Consider the following 14,883-nt stretch of genomic DNA (forward strand, 5'->3'; position numbering starts at 1 on the left):
ATAGTGTGGCTCTATCATAGTTTATAGTCCCTTACTTAGAGCTCATCACTCCATTTGATATAGTAAAATACCATCTCAAGTTATTAAGATCAAGAGTAAAAAAATCCAATAAACAAATAAGTGTGTAGAAAGCTCCACGTATGGGTCTATGATGATAGGTATGTTTAATTACTTCCTTCAACTATGATTGTTTAAATAAAACTGAAAATGGGGAAGGCAAGCCAAGGTAAATCAACTCCTTAATGAAAATTTCTAAGTACTAATCAGAATTACATAATAAACTCAGATTTATAATACTCACAAAACTACACTGCATCAGTTTTGAAGTTCCACTACCCTATGTTGCTTTTTGTCTGTAGTAAGATACTCCGTACTTAAACTTCTATAACCTCATGTTATATATGACTATATGGCCCTCAAATCAGGCAGAGTTAATTTTAATATAACTCTACCTTTGTATATTGTATGGACAAATACTGAGAATGGGTATGGGTTTATATGAGCAAAGTAAAAGGACACTTAGTGGGAAAACTCATTAAGTCTTTCGTTTTCTCCTCTTCTGTAGAACATACGTTTCTCCCTCTTTTTATGAAGGTTCCACACATATTTTCAGGATTCTGAATGAGGACACTAGGGTTACAATAACCAAGTGTGTTACATTGAGAGATGTTCAGAGATTGAATTATTATCCTGATCTAGCAAAAGGTTAACAGAATAAATGTAAAGTCTCCAACTAGGTCCCCAAGCCTCCTGGTGTAAGTGTGGCAGTGTGGGAAGAGGATGGCGCCACCTGACAGGAGAAAAGCTAAGACTTTATTCTGTTCATGACTAAAGAGAGCAAACATATAAAGTGACTTATTATTTTGAGATTTAGGTTGTATTAACAGAACATGTATTAAAAGCAAGAAAAATGAGAACTCTATCTTACCTCCACTCTGACAGTTAAATGAAACACACAGTACTATATTGTAAAGGTTAACCAAATCCGGTCATAAGGAAAATAGCTAGAATATTAAAGGAAAGGAAAGCTGTGTTTCACCAGATATAGTGGCACACACCTTAAATCACAGCACTTCTGATGGATGTCTATGAGTTCACTGCCAACCTGGTAGCAAGTTCCAAGATAGCTGGGGCCACATAAAGACTTTATTTCAAAAAAGCAAAAAACATATTTTATGACATTGTGTGTGTGCGCGCGTGCGTGTGTGTCTTAGGTTGGAACACAGGGCCTTGCATCTTTGAGCCACACCACTAACCCTCCTGCCATTATAGATACTAGGAATATTTACAATGGAAAAAATAGACCATGAACAAACTATGAAAATAACTGAACATTTGAAGAGTTGTCATATTTTGATCTCTAGTTCCAGCAGGTAGAATGAGACCAGTGGGTGGAAACTCCAGTGACAGAGTTTATCTTACTCAGTATCCTATCCTGCCTTTATACACACACACACACACACAAATTCATGCCAAAGCCACTCAGTCAGAAAAGTCTTCAGACTCAATTTGAGTTCCCTGAATCTCAAGTGTCCAGCAGTTACTTAAGAGCCTCACACCGGCCTGATTGTAGCTGAAAGCTGTCTCAGGTAAAGAGCAGGTTACATGTTTAAAGAGGTAAGTTACTCGTTCAAGTAGTGAGTGGTAGCATATGTTCAAAGGAGATGAGGTAATGAGTTCAGGATGCTGTGGACAGAATTAAGGAACCAAGGATCTAGATCTCTGTATCTTCTACATCTGTAAGAGATGTTTAGTCAGACTTGTTTCCCTTTCTTTGTGTTTATTGGAGCAGGGGATGTAGAGTGTTAAGCAGAAGCCCCCTCCCCCTTTTGATAAGTCAGGATATCTGTTTCTTCTGACACAATTTATTTAAGATTCTGGGAAAGAAATGGCTTAAAAGAAAAAAAGTTAAAGTATTAACAGGTAGCTCATGTTACGTCTTGGTTTCCTGTTTATTATTTTTTTTTTTTTTTTGGTTTTTCGAGACAGGGTTTCTCTGTGTAGTCCTGGCTGTCCTGGAACTCACTCTGTAGACCAGGCTGGCCTCGAACTCAGAAATCCGCCTGCCTCTGCCTCCCAAGTGCTGGGATTAAAGACGTGCGCCACCACGCCCGGCCTCTGTTTATTATTTTTTATAATGCTTTTACTAACCTCAGTTTTCTTTTTTAGAGTTTCTTTATCTGAAGCTCATGCTCGACTGAACTTAAGGACTAAAGTGCTCAGAGAAGATGTATTAATTGCAGCCTTATTGTTTGAAATCTCTCTCACATTGAAATATGGTAATGCACTAAGTACTGCTCCTAAATATTCTTAGCTTATTAAATTATTACATTTTAAATACTTCAAAATAATTAATCTTTATTGTTATTGGATAGATCTTTCTTGAATTTGAACATTTACTGTTTGTTCAAGACAGAGTTTCACCATGTAGCCCAGGCTGGTTGTGAACTCAAAAAAAAATCAGTCTCTAAGCGTTGGGATTCCAGCTATGCCACCATGCTGGTGCAATGCCATGTTAACAAACACCGATGATTTACTTACGATTGCTCTCTGGAGTATTTGTAAGACTAAGTAAGCCTCACAGCACAGGGCCCAGGCTTACCCTTGACTTGCTGTCAAGCCTTAGCCTCCAAGTACCTAGTTATCTGGAACAGCTGCAAGAGTTAACAGTGAGCTGTTCCTTCACTCCAACCAAGCCAAGCACTCCTGATTAAGGATTCCAAGGGGCTTGTAAATTAGTTATGTTCAGATTCATAGGTGTCCTTCCAAAGGAGACTACACATTTTATGAAATAGGTTAGACAGAAATGATTACTAGAAAAGACTCATCCTGAATTAAACACTGGTTCCAACAAATACTGAGCCTTATTTTAAAAAGCAGATAAAGTCAAAATACAAAATATGGTAGAACGGAAACAAGGCAAGAAATATACATATATACATATACAAATTACATAAATAGAGCTAATAATGGAAAAGTCCATAAAATATTAGATGGAGAAACAAAAAACTCATAAAGTAAAAGATATTGCTTAAAGTGTAGAAAGAAAGGGGGAAAACAAAGGACAAATAATTTTTTGATACATTTTATTTATTTTAAACTCCAGTTTTTAATCTCTTCCGGGTCCACCCTCCAACTGTTCTACATCCCATCCTTCCTCCCCACGCTCCCAGACCTCTAAACTCCCTGCGACCTCCAGTCTCTTGAGGATTAGGTGCTTCTTCTCTGACTGACCCCAGACCCTGCAGTCCTCTACTGTGTTGGGGCCTCCTATCAGCTGGTGAATGCTGCCTGGTTGGTGGTCCAATGTCTGAGAGATCTCAGGGGTCCAGGTTAATTGAGACTGCTTTTCCCTAATTCAGCCACAGGGGTCAGCAGCTTCTATCCATTGGTTGGGTGCAAATAACTGCATCAGACTCTTTCAAGCTGCTTGTTGGGTCTTTGCAGAGGGCAGAGGACAAATAATTTTTTAAAATGTCTGAAAGATGTCATTGAGGGCTGGAGAAATGGTTCAGCAGTTAAGAGCATTTACTCTCCTTCCTGGGGTCCTGAACTCAATTTCCAGCAACCACATGGTAGCTCACAACCACATGTAATGGATCCGATGCCCTCTGAAGACAGCTACAGCTAGTGTACTCATATACATAAAATAAAATCTTTAAGACAAGTTAATAAAGGAGACTTCTGTAAGGGTTATTTAACCTGAAGGATGAAATAGGGGGCAGGTAGAAGGCAGTAAGTACACGTGCTTTCAAGAAAATGAGAAGTCAGGTGACTGAATCATTGCAAATCAAGTTATAAACACCACACAGTTATAAAAAACTCTGAATCTTAGAGGAGTTTTAACCTGGAAATATAAGAACTGGAACAGAAATGGTATTTTAAGTCAAGTGGATGAAGGATGAAATTATCAAAAATATAGAGAATTCCATGACTGTCTTGGAAGAATTCCAGTGTTTAGAAATGGGTTAAAATAAATAAATAAATAAAAAGCTAACAAGCAAAAACTGGAATATAGGAAGAAAGGTATGGTGTTCCACAAGCCGAGAAAGGGTTTCCAAAATTAGTGAACACCGGCCACACACTATGGAGATTACAATTTCATCTGTTAAACCAGGTTTATAGCGCCCACATCAGAGCTATCTGGAGCTGGAGTAGAAATGAGGACTGGACAGGCGTGGCTATGGAAACAGTCCAGAGACATCTGAACATGTGTGAGGAGGAAAGAAGGCAGTAGCTGGAGAGGATGTGGGATCCAGGGAGGGGTTGTTTTCTCAAATGTTAATACTCTTAGGATGGCACAGGCTTGTAGTGGAGAGCAGCCTGGGCCTTAGGTCAGAGGTGGATTCCATAATACAGAGCACGGAGAGAGGGATGGGCCAGACAGGGCTCTAGAACCTAGGTGGGTAACACACAGTAAAGACCATTTTATATTTAAAAGTATTTAAACCAGCTACATGTGATATAATCACAGCGCTCAGAGGTAGAGGCAAGCCAGCCAAGACTACTCAAAAGGGCTACCAAAAATAAAACTTAAATGAAACTCAATATTCAGTAGTTAACTTTTAAAGCCTTATTTTGTTGAAATGTACCTCCATTTTTAAAGTCTCATTTACACTGTTATTTTGTTCTTCATCTAGGAGCCACTGCATTTTGTGTTGCTCCCAATGCATTATTCCCATTTGAACTGTATAATGAAGAATATTTAGAGCAAAGAGATCTCTACCTGACTCAGCGCCAACAGCAGCTCCAACAGTTTATTGCCACGTGTGGACCTGGGACAGCTGTCTTTTCTAGTGATGAATAAGCAATTTAAGAATTTCCTTTCACTGGGCGGTGGTGGTGCACACCTTTAATCCCAGCACTTGGGAGGCAGGTGAATTTCTGAGGGAGGCCAGCCTGGTCTACAGAGTGAGTTCCAGGACAGCCAGGGCTACACAGAAACCCCCCCCCCCCCAAAAAAAAGGAATTACCTTTCATGCCCCCATAAGCCTTGGTAAATGTGTGATTTTGGAGTAATGGTTCAGATATGTATCATCTCAAGGTTATTTGTTCGAATGCCATTTATAGTAAGAACTGTGGCCCCTTCATAATTACAAATATGCAAATAATCCAAGAACAGAAGTTTTACCAAGGAATTTCACATCAAAAACTTCCTGGTTACTCTAGCATATTTATCATGGACACACACACACACACACAGTAGTGAACATTGTAGTGTGAAAAAGGTTTTGTACCTACCAGCATACCCAGTTTAAGCCTGTTAATTTACCAGTGATGAGTTCAAATCACTGCAACTTAATGACCCATATATAAGGCTTTTCTTTATGTAACAGGTATATTATGGGTATATTGCTTTAAATAAGGAAAGCTGTGGAAAATTTATATATATCTCAAGATATATACAACCAAACGACACTAAAGACAACTATTTAGGTTGGGCAGTGGTGGCACATGCTTTTAATCACAGCACTTGGGAGGCAGAGGCCAGCCTGGTCTACAGAGTTCTTAGACAGCTAGGGCTACACAGAGAAACCCTGTCTCAAAAACAAACAAACAAAAAAAACAACAAAAAACAAACACCACTTGATCTGAATAGCAAATTAATGATATACTACATACAAATTATAACCTGTTTTGTGCCTCTTCATATGATGTGGTTAAATCTAAGTCTCTAGGGTAAAAACCAATTCTTACTTAAAAAAAAAAAAAAAAAAAAGGCTAACACACCTGGAAAGTCTACCATTGGGAATTTCCAACCCCGGGCATCAAATCCAGAGCTTTGTACCTTGCCAGTTAACCACTTCCCTAGCCTTACAAAGGTCCAGGTCATCAGAATGTGCTAAATTTTTAAGCTACTTAGTAAACTTCGGGATAAGTGGTTAAAGATTTAGCCAAGATTTTACTGAGGAAATCCTGTTTTAGGGTCGTCAAGTGATCCTAAACCGATTGCCTAGTCATTTTCTTTCCTACAGTGCACTGCTGGATACTGTACTAGCCAACCATCAGGACTGATGAAAGATGAGAAGTTTATTTTACTATGAATGACATTTTAAAGACATGAATTTTAAAGAAAAAAAAATACTACCCACAGCAATTAACTGTTTATTTCTACATAACATTTATTAATACCAAATTAAATACTAATTTTCACCATTTGCTTCTGTTCATGGTTTCTTGATCAAGTCTTCTTTTACCTTCCAAAATGTGCACTGCACCTTCCCAAAAGAAGAAAAAACAGTCAGAAGCCCGAAGTCATTTTTCTTCCATCCCAGAAACTAGACCCAGGTGTTCACCCTAATGGTCTTCAAAACCAACTGGCTCCAGTCCTTCAGTATCATCAACTACTACTCAATCAAGAGACATGACCAATCAAGCAAACTTACCCAAAACAATGAAGGGTTTTTTTAAAAACCAAAATCACAGCTCCCAAAGTTGGACATTCACTACAGCCACCTACATGCTGGGGAGAAAAGTAACCCATTTTAACAACGGCATCACATGTTAGTCATTTGCATCATCTTTATACTGCTGGCATCTCAGTCTTTTAAGGTTCTCTCTTCAAAGAATCCCTCAGCTGGGTAAACGGCAAAAGCTTAAGTCATCACTGTGCCAGCTATTAATCAAACCACAAGGAAAAAAACCACACACAATTTGTACCTTGTTATTGGCAAACGTAGTCCTGGTAGTTTGTTTCAATCACTTTTCATGACAAGTTTGTGGAAGACATTTGTTCAAGCACCTTTAAAAAAAGACAGGTTTTGTTACACCTAAAAATTAAAATATTTGATTGTTAACTCATTTTACTTCCATGCGTTAGTACCTTGTATGAGTGTGCGCAGGCTATTTTTATGTCAACTTGACACCAGCTAGTCACTGTCATGGAAAGCTACAATTGTGAAAATGCCTGCTTAAGATAGGGCTATAGGCAAGCAAGCCTGTAAGGCATTTTCATCATTAGTGACAGGGGTAAGGGGGCAGTCCCTTGTGGATGGTGCCACCACCCCTGGTCTGGAGGTCTTGTGTTCCCTAAGAACCAAAGAGTAACCTAATAAGCATCATTCCTCCATGGCTCCTGCGGTGCTTGAGTTCCTGTTCCACTTTATTCACATCCTTCTCTGGCAGTACTACTCACTTAAAGGGCTGAGTACCAAGCCTTTGCTTATCAGTCTCAGGGCTTGCTGAGAGAAGTTAAGAGGCATATATACAATTGTGCAGACCATCACCTGCACATTAGAACAGGAAACGGCATGGCCAGACTCACGAATCATGTCCTACTGAATTCCAAGAGAATTTAATGATTGAACCAATTACTGGATATTACTTATGACTTGCAAAATTAGACGAGAAACCCTTAATGGTTTTCATATTTGAAATGCTGAGTTTACAGAAATGCGGATTTTTGAGTTCCAGGCCAGCCTGGTCTACAGAGTGAGTTCCGGGACAGCCAGGCCTATAAAGAGAAACCCTGTTTCAAAAAAAAAAATAAATAACGCCTACAATTGACGGTCTTAATATCTAAGTAGCAATATTTTTCCGCCTCCGTAAAATTTCCTATGGAAAAATTGATTACCCACTTAGGAAGCCTGTAACAGGCTGCATGGTGGCTTTTCTTGGGGACACAAAGGGACTCCCGCCACTGTGCAGGCCCAGATAAAAGCTGCCGTCAAAAGCCGCCGCTCCTCCCTGCACTGCGAAGCGTCCAGAGGAGCAGGCCTTATAACCAGGAGCTCGGCTAAGATTTGGAGACTATTTCAAAAGGCGAGCGTGCGGGAATACGCCCAGCCGCTCACAGCAGGCCACGGGCCACGCCGTACGCGGGAGCCACGGGGTGGTCCGGACCCGGCTAGTTACCGGCGCCGCCAACAAGGAACCCCTCTCCGCGCCCTCGGGGTTAAGGAGACCGCAGGATTCGCACCTGGAAGAGCCCAAGGGCACGCCGGGCTCGGCCGCCGCCGCCGGCCTCCGCTGGCCGCCATGCAGCACGGCCTGCTTGCGTTCCACCGCGCTGCAGGAAAGGAAGTAGGCCAGCGTGCGCAACCCTAAGGCGATCCTGTAGCCCCGCCCCTTCCGGCCAGCCCTCCTTCACCGCCCCCCCTTCCCGCTCTGTGTTTCTATTGGAGAGAGGGAGCAGGGAACACTTCCGCTAGAGCTATGTAATTGATTTTGCAAGTAATGAGTAATACCTTAAAATAGGACAGTCTACCAGTCCGGGTCCTTCTGTTTGCTGGGTCTTCTACATCCTCACCTACTTCAGTGTTTAAAAATCGTTGGTATTAGCAACTCCATTTAATTTTTTTTTTTTTTTTTGGTTTTTCGAGACAGGGTTTCTCTGTGTAGCCCTGATTGTCCTGGTACTCACTCTGTAGACCAGGCTGGCCTCGAACTTAATTTTTTTTTTTAAAAGATTTATTTTATTTTTATATGTATGGGTGTTTGGCCTGCACACGAGCCATATGTGCATCACCTGCAAACCTGGTACCGACAGAGTTAGGTAGAGTGTGTCAGATGCCCTGGAACTGGAGTTATATGATAGACAGTTATGAGCCAATTTACAATGTGGGTGCTAGGAATCTCACCCTAGATCCTCTGGGTGAACAGTCAGTGTTCTTAACTGCTAAGACATCTCCAGCCCACAGCAACTCCATTAGAGTTAGTGTTCTGGAATCAGCAAGCACACACACAGAAACAGAGATAAAATTGGTTGTCAGGAAAAAAAAAAGCTGTTAACGAGTTTGATTTGTAACAGTAATAAAATTTTTCTTAGTCATAAAGTAGTCACCTACTGTGGTAGAGTTACTATTGTTGAGCTTGAAGGTCATGATGAACCACAACCGAAAGCAAGTTGGGGAGGGAAAGGGCTGATTTGATTTAGCCTTCTATTTCACTGTCCATCACTGAAGGAAGCCAAAACAGGAACTCAAGCTGTGCAGACACCAAGGCAGAGGCCATGGAGGGGTGCAGCTTACTAGCTTATCTCATGCCTTGTCAGCCTGCTTTCCGGGACCCCTGGCCCAGGGGTATTCTCACCTACAAAGAGCTGGCTTCTCTCTCAGCCTCTGACTTTTTACTCTGCTTGGCCTCAACTAACTCTGGCAATCTGCTCTCTTCTTCTTCTTTTTCTTTTTCTTCTTCTCCTCCTCCTCCTCCTCCTCCTCCTTCCTTTTTTAAAGATTTATTTATTTATTTATTTATTTATTTTATGTGTATGAGTACACTATAGCTGTACAGATGGCCATGAGCTCCGGCCCTGCTCGCTCCAGGGCTGGACAGCTACACTGTAGCTGTCTTCAGACACACCAGAAGAGGGCGTCAGATCTCATTACGGGTGGTATGAGCCACCATGTGGTTGCTGGGATCCAAACTCAGGACCTTCGGAAGAGCAGTCAGTGCCCTTACCCGCTGAGCCATCTTGCCAGCCCTCTGTTCTCATCTTCTAGCTCCTCCTCATCCTCTGGCTCATTCAGAAAGAATAGGAAGGGGTGAACTTATTCTGCAGTAAATTTCAGAAACTGAAAACATTAAAGGCCTAGATTAGATTGTACGAAGGCTAGAAGGTTCAGGACTAGGCCTAGATTAGAAGACACAGGCAGTAAGCCTCAGAGATGACAATTATGTCAGGCAAATAAGTTACTTTTACAGGAGTACATTATGGGTGTGCTCACATGGAAGCCAGAGAAGAGCTCTATGAACTTGACTCTGTTTTTCCACCTTTATATATATTCTTAAGCTGGAACTCAGATTGGCAGGCGTGTGCAGCAAACACCTTTATCTGTCAAGGTACCTCAATGGACTTTCATATTTTATCCATTTTATTTATCTCAATCTCTATTCTTGAGTCTTGGCTACAAAACATTAGGCTAGGTGCCAGAAAGAGAAATGTTTATGATCTTGTCTGAAATATATACATGAAAAAGTAAAATCGAACTGGAGAAATGGCTTTGTGGGTAAAGGGCTTGCTGCTTAGCTTTTGTCAACTTGACACAAACCAGAGTTACCCTCAAAGTTGAGGGAACATCAGTTGAGGAATCGCCTCCATCAGATTGGCTATAGGTGTGTCTATGGAGATTTTTCCTGATTCATGATTGACGTGGGAGGGCTCAGCTTGCTGTGGGTGGTACCCCCTCAGGGAAGATGGTCCTGGGTTGTAAAAGAAAGCAAACTGGGCAAGCTATGGAGAGCAAGCCAATAAGTGGCATTAATTTATGGTTTCTGCTTCAGTTCCATCCTTGAATTCCTGCCTTGACTTCCTTCAGTGATGAACTATGATGTAGAGTTGTAAACCAAAATAAACTCTTTTCTCCCTAAATTGGTTTTGGTCATTGTATTATACACAGCAATAGCAAACTTGGACACCATAAGATCCCATGCACTGGGGATGTGAGCACAGGAAGACCACTGGACCTCAGTGGCTACCCAGCGAAGCTTTAAAAACAGAATTCCTATGAGATTACAGCTGATTTTCTCAATAGTTATTGTCAGCCACACCTGGAGAGGAATGTTTGCTGAAATGAACTGTCTCCCGGGATCATCTGTCATGGTTGAGCAAACAATTCCAGGAAAGCAAGGCCACTACAATCTTCAGGTACTCTGCACTGTAGTGTCTGACCTTCACTATTTGAAACAGACAGTTTTATCTGCCGAGGTCAGACTCTGACCTCTCTCTGCTTTCTGTCTTTTTACTATGCGCTCTGAAATCCAACTGCCAGTCTATCTTAATCTGTGAGTTCCAGGTTCAATAACATTCTGTCTCAAAAAAATAGTGATCTGTCTCTGGCCTACACACATATGTATGTATACATACACACAATACACACAACTAATAAGGTGGGGACTGAGTGAGGAAGGCACCTGATATTGGCTACCATGTGGCCTTTGCAGGTATGTATGAAGGAATATGCACACACACACACACACACACACACACACACACACACACCACACACACACACAGAGCTGTTAGATCATAGAACCCATCCACCCAAGTCAGTTCCCACCACTTGCTTCGGAGTAGTGTAAATTTGAATTACTATTTTACTCTCTTATCTAGTGCCTTCTATCTCTGACTCCTACAATTCCTAGAACAGATCACGTGGTGTGGAGCCCCCCCACCCCCATCCCTCCAAACATTTGTAAGAGAAAAATAACCTTTGTCATTCTTGAACTGAAGGCTCTCCCATCAGGACCCCATTCTTTTCTCTATGGTATTCATGATATGACCCTCGTAATTTCTTCTAAAGGATAATTGTCTCAGAACCCTTCTACTAGACCTGAAAATCTTCTAAAAATCTAATACTGAAAAAAAAAACCATACAGAACCTAACAGAGGAGTTTAGAATCTTTGTCTTGGGCCCCAAATGTTAGCTATTTCTTTTGTTCACACCACTTGGTCCTGGGTCATGTAATAAAGAGAAATAAACATGAACACATGTTCTCCTCCTATAGGACAGAGGGACTGGTTGAGGGCTGACCCTGATGTGCAGAAAATAAACTTCTTGCTTTTGCATTGATTTGTATCTCCATGTCTTACTCGGGGGCATCTTGAAGTAAGTACCACTGGCAGAGGGTCTGGGGTCTTATACCTCAAGGCAAGTGACTAGAAGGTGACCCCAAATGGCTATTACAAGCAGTTTTTGTACTTTTTAGGGGCACGGGTTACATCAGCAAGGTTACAGTTCAAACTTATTGGCTAAGCATATTGACCTTTAAATCTATTGGCTAGCAAGCATGACATGCATTTGAATTCTACCTGAGATTTTCCAGGGTCTATCACTCAGTACATTCTAAGATTTTTTTTTACTCAAGAATGTTCTTGTGGGTAGAGAATGAAACTTGGCCTAGCCTTGACTCCAGGTGGAAGGGGGAAGCTGTAAGGAGGGCGTGGGACTGAAAAAAGCTCTTAGGGTCCCTCACAACCAAGAATTGTTCTTGTCTAAAAGGACTGTAGGAACAAAAATGGAGAAGAGACTGAGGGAAAGGCAGTTCAGTGACTGGCCCAGCTTGGGATCCATCCCAAGGAGAGGCACCGAGGCCTGACACTATTACTGATGCTACGGTGTGCTTACAGACAGGAGCCTAGCACGGCTGTTCTCTGAGATGCCCAACCAGCAGCTGACTGAGACACCACATACATCCAACCATTGGACTGAAGTTGGGGACCCCTATGGTTGAATTAGGGGAAGGATGGAAGAACCAGAAGAGGAGGGCAACCCCATAAGAAGACCCTCAGTCTCAACTAACTGGGACCCCTCTGAGCTCCCAGACACTGATCGGCCAACCAGGCAGCGTGCACAAGCTGGTTCGAGACAACCCTCCCCCCCTTACACATACACACACTTATGTAGCAGAGGACTGCCTGGTCTGGCCTCAGTGGGAGAAGATGAGCCCAGACCTCAAGAGACTTGAGGCCCCAGGGACAGGGAGGCCTGGTGGTAGGGAAGCATCCTCTCAGGGACTGGGGTCAGGTGGAGGAGGAATACGATGAAGATCTGGGGTGAGGGACCAGGAGGTGGGCAACGGCTGAACTGTAAATAATAAATAAACCTTTTTTTAAAGACCATTTAATATAAGATATAGGGAATTAACTATGACAAAGGATTACTAGTATTTTGTGGTGGTCAGAAGGCCAAGGAATGTCACAATATCACACCACACACAGACCTCGTAAGAGATTTATTGAGGAGGGATTATGCCTCTGAGCTGGGATGGAAAAGGGAGAGGGCAGATTATGAAGGTACTTCATAAAGTGTATGGAGCATGCTCATAGGGAAAATACACAACATGTGGCAACAGTGAATGCATGTTACATTAATGCTGAGACATTTTAGGCAGGGTGGAGAACGGGGGCACCTGTTTCTGGTGGTCAAAATCCTTCGTCAAACTAGATGCCAACCCACTTTCCCCTCTACTCATGCAGGTCTCCACCTCCCTACAAGAAACAGCCTCCCCCATCTATAACCAGCATGTCCGATCTCACAGTCCCCTGCCAGGTCCTACATCTGAGGGAAATACACTTGCAGACCAAACCACTTCAACAGGGCCGTCCATGACCTCCACTGAACAAGCAGACCAATTTCATTCACACACACAAATATAAAGGGGCTTCATGCCCACTTCCCCCACATCCCTCTTGCTCAACTCCAAAGGATAATAAAGACATGCTCCTCTGTGCATCTTCCATTACCACCCCAGCTTTACAAACAATGGGCACCAATTTCCAAGGCCCTAAGTCCAATGCCTTATGGCAAATTGATGTCATCCATATTCCCCAATTTGGCAGACAGAAATATGTTTTTGTCACCGTAGATATATACTCCCATTTTATATGGGGTAAAGCCCAAGCAGGTGCAAACTCAAAAGGTTAATTCACCATATGCTCTCCACCTTTGCCATCATGGGCATTCCTCAACAGATAAAAACTGATAATGGCCCTGCCTTCACTAGCTCTGATTCAAAACCTCTGCACATGCTGGGAAATTGGCCACCATACAGGAATTGCCTACAACCCTCAGGGCCAAGGAATAATAGAAAGAACACATCAAACTTTAAAGCCCAACTCCTAAAACAAAAGGCGACCACCTATCCTCTTAATGTACAATTAATGATGGCTCTGACTACCCTAAACATATTTAACAACTACAAAAACTCCAAACATCCTCCTACTCTCTCCATTGGCACACAGTAAAATTAACCCCCTCCTATCCTAATACAATGGTGAGATCCTTTGGATGGAGTTTGGAAGGGACCAGACCCCCTCCTTACAACTCGGAGGGGATTTGCTTGTGTTTTTCCACAGGACCAGCCTAAACCTATCTGTGTTTCTGCCAGATATGTCTGACACCTCCCCACCAACCAAGAAGATGGCCCACCTCTCGCTGGCAGATCAAGGACAGAAGAAGAGGAGGAAGCAGAAGAAACACCACATCCGGCAGGACAAGACCTCCTGGAAGGACTTCCATGACCTGGTGACTACTGCCCTGGCCATGTGCCCTCCACAAGCCCCCTCTCCTCTATTCTCTTGGCTGTTTTTGTCATTCATGAAGCTGACTCTGCTACTGCCCAGCCTCTCCCTAGCCTTCCCAACACCTACCACTGGAGATTCTATGCTAGGAAAACCTACAACGGACACAACAAAGTCATAGGGACCCAGGACTGTCCACTCAAAGGGTGCTGAACCAGGATTGAGATCCCTCTACACCCAGTTTCCATCCCTTTTCTCTGCTTTCCTTACCAAAACACAGATGAATATCTCCAGGAAGTCTCCACATATGGAGGTTGCAGATACTGGAGCTGCAGAATGGAATCTAGCAGTCATGGTGGCACCATGCTCACCAACCCTAACAATCATTTTCAGCTTTCCATTAGCGATCCCTGGAATGAGCGTTGGCAGACCGGAGTCACGGATAAACTTTACCCCAATGGCTATGCCAAATACCCAGTTGCTGACCTGCACATCTCCCGTGAGCTTGTTTCCTGTCTCCAAATCTTTACCCATGCTAATATTATCCAACAGGAAGGAGCTATGAACTACCCTCTCCTGGCTACAATACATCCAATATGCAGCTGATCTCCTTCCCTTAACAACTCCCCCCAGCTCCTCCCAATGCCTTTTCTGTGCTTCTCTCTCCTGACTGTTATTAGCAGCTGCTCCCATTAACATTTCCCTTCAAGGCCTCCATGGGCCCCTACACACGAGGAAAACACAGGACATTCCTCTCTTTGACCTCTCCTCCCCTCTTTGCCTTGTAGGGCCCGCCTCAAAACCCCATCTTACATGTGTCTGTGATATCACCATCACCAAATCAGTATATGCTAACCCTCCTGCCCTCCTCTGGTGCAAAGGCTCTACAGGTGTCTGTATTAAGCCCCCTTTTCAAGGCTCCT

General features: G+C 42.8%; 1 protein-coding gene, 1 long non-coding RNA gene and 1 other non-coding gene across 10 annotated transcripts in view; 1 reads left to right on the forward strand and 2 right to left on the reverse strand.

The window, feature by feature from the left end:
* Positions 1 to 6,154, forward strand: part of Mcmdc2 (minichromosome maintenance domain containing 2) — a 37,106-nt gene extending 30,952 nt beyond the window's left edge. For 7 of the 8 annotated variants that reach the window (XM_031366817.1, XM_031366818.1, XM_031366812.1 and 4 more), the window contains exons 14-15: positions 2,170 to 2,279; positions 4,641 to 6,154. In XM_031366817.1, the coding sequence (XP_031222677.1) occupies positions 2,170 to 2,279; positions 4,641 to 4,807 (277 nt within the window). In that variant the 3' untranslated portion in view covers positions 4,808 to 6,154. The remainder of the gene's footprint in view (positions 1 to 2,169; positions 2,280 to 4,640) is intronic. The other variant, XR_004117790.1, reaches the window with a different exon arrangement.
* LOC116088158 lies at positions 6,103 to 8,041 on the reverse strand. Its single transcript, XR_004117791.1, has 4 exons — positions 7,919 to 8,041; positions 6,661 to 6,742; positions 6,387 to 6,463; positions 6,103 to 6,218 (listed from the first exon to the last, which is right to left on the reverse strand). It is a non-coding gene; the product is annotated as an uncharacterized LOC116088158 (long non-coding RNA).
* On the reverse strand, positions 6,531 to 6,617 carry LOC116089600. The gene has a single exon (XR_004118384.1). It is a non-coding gene; the product is annotated as a small nucleolar RNA SNORD87 (small nucleolar RNA).
* Positions 8,042 to 14,883: the final 6,842 nt, after the last annotated feature.

Source organism: Mastomys coucha, unplaced genomic scaffold (assembly GCF_008632895.1).
Source record: "Mastomys coucha isolate ucsf_1 unplaced genomic scaffold, UCSF_Mcou_1 pScaffold14, whole genome shotgun sequence".
Classification (NCBI taxonomy): Eukaryota; Metazoa; Chordata; class Mammalia; order Rodentia; family Muridae; genus Mastomys; species Mastomys coucha.